The 7,038-nt window shown below is 46.6% G+C and overlaps 1 protein-coding gene across 3 annotated transcripts; it reads left to right on the top strand.

The window, feature by feature from the left end:
* The first annotated feature begins 1,821 nt into the window (after nt 1-1,821).
* On the top strand, nt 1,822-4,326 carry LOC6598856 (glycine receptor subunit alpha-4). Of its 3 annotated transcripts, XM_026994115.1 has the most exons (3): nt 1,998-2,333; nt 2,717-3,687; nt 3,750-4,027. In XM_026994115.1, the coding sequence occupies exons 1-3, from the start codon at nt 2,228-2,230 to the stop codon at nt 3,954-3,956; spliced, it is 1,284 nt and encodes a 427-aa protein (XP_026849916.1). In that variant the 5' UTR covers nt 1,998-2,227; the 3' UTR covers nt 3,957-4,027. The 3 variants fall into 3 exon arrangements, with proteins under 3 accessions (XP_026849911.1, XP_002023743.1, XP_026849916.1); XM_026994110.1 differs by lacking the exon at nt 1,998-2,333 and adding an exon at nt 1,822-1,839 and having other exon boundaries at nt 2,717-4,325; XM_002023707.2 differs by having other exon boundaries at nt 1,939-2,333; nt 2,717-4,326.
* Nucleotides 4,327-7,038: the final 2,712 nt, after the last annotated feature.

Genomic DNA, 7,038 nt, shown 5'->3' with positions numbered 1-7,038 from the left:
AGAAAGCCCATCACAAAAAAAAAACAAAAAACTTATATATGAAAGAAAAGAAAGGAAAGCAAAACATCGCGCAGGTCGGGCGCCATGGACTGAGGTCTGAGATTACAGACAGAGAAAGGTGATTAAATAGTGGAACGGATTTCAGCGGTTTTATGGCTTAGTTTATGCATGGCAATGATTGAATTTAATTGATTTGAAGTTTCCCAGCCACTGCGCTACTGTTACGGCTACCCAATGCTACTGCTACTCTCCTCTACTGTCGTTGACAGTCATTCACGTTTGGATTCATAATCTAATCAACGCCACTTTCACACACACTTTGGGTGAAATCGCCGCAGAGTGCTGTGGAATGAGCTTGTAAACATTTCAATTTGCAATGTTGAGGCGTGTGGACGAATACCCTTACTCGATGGGAGGGTATATCAAGAATATGATGAGTACGAACTTGTATTGGATGGGACTGGCGCATAGAGAGTAGCATAGAGGTGATGCCCTCTCTTTGAGTACTGCTAAGCTACTCTGTAAGAAAGAGAGAGAGAGAGTGCACCAGACCACAGACATATTTCTACTCATTCTAGCTATAATAATGCTGGGATTGCTGAACGAAAGTTGCTGGAATACTGAAAACAAGGGTATCTTCTGCAATAGATGGTAAGTCGAGTCTCTAAATTATATAAACAGATCTATGTAAACATCAAAGATGCTTGTACCCCATACGTATTTCTTATCAGAGTCACTTTGCGTTGGAAAAATTAATAATTGGCACTCTAATTTCTGGTTCGTTTTCATAAACAGGTAAATACTTGATATAGCCATCTATTTTGGTCCTATGTACATACATCCTCTATATTTATACTCGCATAAAACTCCACCCCATTTCTGGTTAAAATTGTTTGATTTTTAGTTATCTACGACGCACTGGTACGTGCCACGTGCCACATGAGGGATGGATGTGCCAGGGGCAGCTGAGGCCTGACGAAAGAGAGAATCTCCAAGTGCATTAGAGGAGTGGAGGAGGGGGGGTGGAGCCCTAATGGTGCTGCGGAGAGTGGAGTGATGTAAGAGTGGATGCAACAGCAGCAATAGCAGCGATGCGTAATGTACTTCGTCGTAGTTTTTCCCTGTGTCTGTGTGTTGTAGCCATAAATTTTTATGGGTATCATGAACCAAACAGCGGGTGGCGGTTGTTGTTCTTGGTAAAAGTGGGCGGGGAAACGGTTGATTAAAGTGCTGATGAGGGGGCGGGCCAACACAGACAATGTGGAGGTGGAGCAGGGCTGGGCAGGGCTGGGCAGGGCAGGGAGTGAAGCACCACGACGCCCCTGATTTAGACTTCAATTCCTAAAGATGCTGCACAGATGAGACATAAGATTCCTCAGTTGGTAACAAATCAAAGAAAGATTAAGCCGTTTGTCGGGTGGGGGTTTTGTCAAGTGGTCCCGTCATCAACTCATTTACTTCCTCTAGTCCCATGATCAAATACCCATCAGAATTGCAGAAATGCGAGTATTTATGGCCAAAAATAAACCATCATCGAGCCACCACCTCTGACAACAGGTCATCATCAATTATGCGATTGCAAAAAAAGTTAAGAGTCCGAAATGAACTGAAGTGCGACAGCGTATATCTTTTGGTATATAAATAAAACAAAAGGTGCCTCTGCACTCATCCTCTGTCGGCGTGAATGAGGCGTCGGACAGGTCGCTAGTCGCTAGTCAGCAGTCGGCGGTCGGCGGTCGGTGGCGTTGGCCACTTAATCAAAAAGTCAGAGACATGAGCAAACATTTCGCTCTTTCTCTCTCTCTAGTGATAACAGCAATTAGCGGCATTACACAGCAGGTGAGGGAAAAGCCCTCGACTCTATGAGGCGCTCTCCACTCGGCTGAGAGCCGTACTTAGAAGCGATTTACTCATGTGTTCGCTTTTGGCCAGAAACAGATAACAGAAGAGACGCCAACACCGCGCTCCCCGGAACAATAATTGCCTGAACAAGCTGTCATGAGTGGCAAATGAATTAAAAGCCCCCACCAATTAAAATAAATAAGTTAGTAATAGATATTACGCAGAACGAACAGGGGACCCGAACCGCACGGCACCGCGAATCCATCCGAAAGAATAGTCCAACGAGAAAAGGCCAAGCGGCTGGCCGCGAATACGCAGCGGGCAAAACAAAAAGAAAATCTAATTAATTTCTCGTGATAAAAGAAAAAAGAGTTCTGTGCTAAATATGACTCAGAGAAAAGTGGATATTCTCGTGTCACTGGGTCTGATCTGTTGGCTGAGATTAGCGACAGCAAGCGCATTGGATCTAAGCCATCTGCAGATGAATTTGGGTAGGTCGGAAGGTCCTTTACGAGTCCTTTGGACTCAAAGGATATTATGCAATTGGTGGACAGGGATTACCATTAATCAAATACAATTATTGATGGAGCTTTTCATAAAATTGAAAGATTTTATCCTTATTTATCCTTATTGATTAAATTCGAAAATAGTATGTCCGTTCTACAATTTTTTTCAGAACACTCAAGAACATTTGTTATCCATTTGTTATGGTTCTATAAAATAATTTCACAAGAGCTTTTATCTACTAGTTCTACGAGGTTGACCTTAGAACCTATACAATTTCATAATTTTGCTTGTTGATTGCTTCGCTAACTGATGTGAAATTTCTATATTTTCCTTATATAATGTTCTTTTTCCCTGTTTATCCCTACAGCTGGCAATGGTTCCATTATGCTGGCTTCCTCTTCTAGCCCAGACGCTTACAATATCACAGTCAACCTCACGGAGTCCCCATCTTTAATCACTTGTCCCTCGTTGTCCAATGCCGATTCCCTGACCCAAACGGAGCTGATCGCTCGCCTGACCGACAGTTGTCGCTACGATCGCCTGGAACCACCCACCACCCTTTCGGATAGCGGGGATTCTGACCCCGTGGATGTGTACGCGCGATTCTACATTTATGTGCTGAAGAACCTGGACTCGAGCGACCTGCAGTTCATGGTGCAGGGACTGCTGCAGTTCCGCTACGTGGATCCTCGATTGGCATTCACCAACTATGCCCCCAGTCGGAAACAGCCCGTGATGGGGCAGGCGATTCTCAGGCAGTCGCTGTGGGTGCCGCACATCTTTCTGGCGAACGAGCAGAGCTCCACTGTGCTGGGTACCAACGAGAAGGATATGCTGACGACCATTTATCCCGATGGGACTGTGCTCATTTCGACGCGGATCCAGGCGACGCTCTACTGTTGGATGAACTTCCAGAAGTTCCCATTCGATGAGCAGAAGTGCACCACCATCCTGGAGAGCTGGATGTACAACACCTCGGTGCTGCAGCTCCACTGGGAGGTTACGAATCCCGTCAGCTTCGACAGTCAGCTGCAGCTGACGGAATACAATCTGATCGGATCGCTGTACAATGAGTCCATCGTAGTCTCAGACGAGATTTCCATGTCCCACGGTGCATTGGAGGGAAACTACAGCACCCTGAGCTTCACGGTGTTGCTGACCCGAGAGGTGGGCTACTACGTGATTGACTACTTCCTGCCCTCGATCATGATAGTGACCATCTCGTGGGTGACCTTCTGGCTGCAGGCCGATCAGACCCCGGCTCGCACCACCCTCGGTTGCACCACTCTGCTGTCGTTCATCACACTCTCGCTGTCGCAGGAGAACAACCTGTCGAAGGTGAGCTATGTCACAATGTCGGAGGTGTGGTTCTTGGTCTGCACCATCTTCATCTTTGGCAGCCTCGTCGAGTTCGCCTTCGTCAACACCATCTGGCGGCGCAACAACAATCTGGAGCTGAAGAAACGCACCACCAAATACATTGTCAAGTCGACATTTGTCCCAAATCTGAAGCGCAACCGCCGGGGCTACAATCGCAGCCAAAGCACCATGAGCACCACCAGCCTGGACAAGGGCTGCGGTGCGAACAACACCGTCATCACCATTGAAACCCCCATCATCATTGGCAATGGCGGTCTCAGTCGCGAGAACTCCTCCGTAAGTCTTGCGGAATCGGAAATGGGCTCTGCCTCGACGGCAAATCTGACCGATTCGGAAAAGGAGAAGCCTGCCCAGACATTCGCCACCATGACACCCAAGGAGGTATCCCTGTGGATCGATCGCAAGATGCGTTTCGTCTTTCCACTGGCATTCATATTGTTCAATGCCCTGTTCTGGACTTTGGTCTACTGCCTGTAGGTTTTACATAGGAAGAGGAGCAAAACTGTGATCCATCCATCCATCCTCATTATGAAATAGAATTTTTGCTTAAGTCCAGTGTAAGGTAGTCTGTATTTTCTTCTAATAAATTATATATACTTTGGTAGACTAAATAGCATTTCCTTCCTGGGCGACTCAACACCTCCACCAAACTTAAGCCTCACGCACGTACAAAACTGATAAATTTGTGTCTATTAAGGGGCAGCACATAAAAATAGGAGTTGGGCCAACAGACAGAAGGAGTCTCTGAAGGAGGACTGCCCCACGATATTTGTATCAATGAAAAAATCATAATGCCAGCACGCCCCAGCCGCAGCTCCCAGTTGCTGGAGCGTTTTCCCTGCTCAATTTTTAATTAATTGCCCATGATGATGGGACTGTTGAAAACTCTTGACTCCGTTGCTTCTGGTGTCTGTCTACGTCTACTGGGAGATGGGGAAGGGGAAGCTGGTTCTGCTTCTCGGGGATTGTTCTGTTCTGTGGACTCCGGTCTTGTCTTGATAAATTAACAGCACATGCAACACTTAAATTGATTTTAAATTGCCTTATAAATGAACTTCAATTCGCTGGGCCATAAACAATGTGGAAAAAGTTGGGCATTTTATTGCGATCGATCGCTAGCTAGATGCCAAATAATTTCGCTTTGGCCAGTGAGAAGAGGAATTAATTTCAAGTGTCCATAACTCAGATCGGTTCGATGCTGGGGCAGACAGCCCTGCCAGCCCAGTTTCTTCCAGATCACCGCATTATTATGCAAAGCCAATATCTGGCCATCAATCTCAGTCGCCAGAGCCACAGCCACAGTAACTCTCAAACTGTTTCCCGAACTCGTTTTGCCTCCTGTCTGGGTCTGTTCGCCTGCCTTCCACTTTCGGCCGCGAGGTGTACATAATGAGATGTAATCTGTCAAAATTAAGTGTATCGCTGGACCACAGTCTGTCCAGGACAGAGACAGACCAGACCACTCACCGCCTGGCCACAGCCACCGCCTGCACCGCCTTTATCCCTTTCTGAGGAGGCCAGTTTCATGAATTCGTTTCGTTTCGTTTCGCTGGTGGATGCAACTTTTTGAGGCTCAACAAGTTTATTGAACCCCTACAGACCCCGGGGCGAGGGCTGCTCGTGGTGTTCCAGGTACCGGATATTCCCATGTCAAACGATAAGCCTCAACATATGATAGATGCCCCCAACAGCTGTTTGCTGTGTTCTTATCAAATGGCACCCGTTTATGGGCCTAAAAAACCCAAATACCTACTCGTACGAATGAACTCCCAGAAAAGAAACAGAACTCAAACTCCCCCAAGAATACTTTTCTTTATCGATTGCTAGGCTGGCAGTCAATAATGGGTCAGACTGGTGGCAAAACCCTTCACCAGAGTTCATTTACACGCCGCTTATTTGTTTAGCTTAACTTCCGATTCCCCAGACCTGAGACTGAGACTGAGCCTGAGACTAAAACCCGGAGGAGGTCTGAAACCCAGAGACTGGAACTGCGCCTGAGAGACCCAGAAGGGAATTGTGAGAATCGCCTGGGCCTCCTCATCGTAAATGAGCTGCATAATAAGCAAGTGCTTCAATTCGTTTGTTTCCCCAGTTTTTTCTCTTGTTGTTTTTGTTTTTTTTTGCACATGAGAATTACAGACATTTTCATTTATTATTATGTGGTCCGGCCAGCCCCGTCGGACTGTGTGCTCTGTGTAATTTGCAGTCACTTGCGACCGCTGGGGGGCTTAGGCTGGGGCTGGGTCTCCCATCTCTGAACCATGGAAATAATGCCACCGACTACTCCAACTTCAACCGCAGGCGAGCAGAAATTATATATAAATGGGTAAATTAATAAACAACTGAACGGAATGGAATGGAACAAAAGAACCAACACGAAAGTCGGACTCGGACTCGAAAGTAATGCGTTAGTTAGACTTTGAGCCTCGGTTTGTATCTTGCCTTGGCTAAATGTGGTGGAGGAGTGGGTGTTGACTAAAAACATAAGAAATCTATGCTCTATTGATAGTATAGTGAAAATATAGTGTAATCCTAAGCTACTCTGTACATCCGTTCATCCCAAACTATCTCCAACAAGTACAACCAGATACTTTACCCAAAAGACAAATGTATCCTAATCTTGCTTACAAATAAACAACAAATATCCCATTTATCTTGTGCGCCCAAGAGATCTTCTTGGCAGGAGCTCTGATCGGAGGAGGGCATTGTGTAGTCGGGGGTGCCCAGCTATCCCCGGAGTTAAATACTCATTGCATTAGTGGGTTTATTTTTAGATGGTGGGAAAAATTCTATTTCAAGCCGAGCGCTCAACTTACTCGCAGATTGCCTATCTAAACAGAACAACAGACGAAGCCAGCGACCGACCGGAGAGACAAGGGGAGCAATGTTTATTGCTGTTAGTTTTGGTTTTGGTTAGCCAATTTTTGTGGTGTGTTTGAAGCCTGTCTCTGGGTCTGATTCTGGGCCTGGGTCTGGGTTTGGTTCGCTAGGCTTTGCTTTGCTTTGCTTTGGTGTGGTTGAGTTCCATTTCCAGTCCAGTCACGCTCTGTGGGCGCTGGTTCAGAAGTCAAGTACGAGCCATTGCCGTCCGCGCTTGGACAAGGCGTGCGAATGAGCTCAAGACATGGACTTGGAGGTGGATAGCGGGACCAGCGGTGGTTCGGAGCAGCAATCGATTTTATGACTAATAGATGCCTTAAATAACTGGCCAATACTGGCTAATTTGGCCGTAGCCGTGTGCAAATTTAATGCACATCATGGCGGAGGCATTAGCATAAGCGCTCGCCCAGCAGATTAAGTTGCCAGCCG

Source organism: Drosophila persimilis, unplaced genomic scaffold (assembly GCF_003286085.1).
Source record: "Drosophila persimilis strain 14011-0111.01,24,50 unplaced genomic scaffold, DperRS2 tig00000000-arrow-pilon, whole genome shotgun sequence".
In the NCBI taxonomy this organism is placed as follows: domain Eukaryota; kingdom Metazoa; phylum Arthropoda; class Insecta; order Diptera; family Drosophilidae; genus Drosophila; species Drosophila persimilis.
The sequence above is the reverse complement of the archived record's forward strand: the minus strand, read 5'-3'. Positions and strand labels throughout refer to the sequence as shown.

Excerpts from the sequence above, each read along its gene's own strand:
- LOC6598856 (XM_002023707.2), top strand. The coding sequence starts at position 2,228 with ATGACTCAGAGAAAAGTGGATATTCTCGTGTCACTGGGTCTGATCTGT. Across the intron at positions 2,334-2,716 it reads CCATCTGCAGATGAATTTGG|CTGGCAATGGTTCCATTATG; the intron begins GTAGGTCGGAAG and ends TTATCCCTACAG.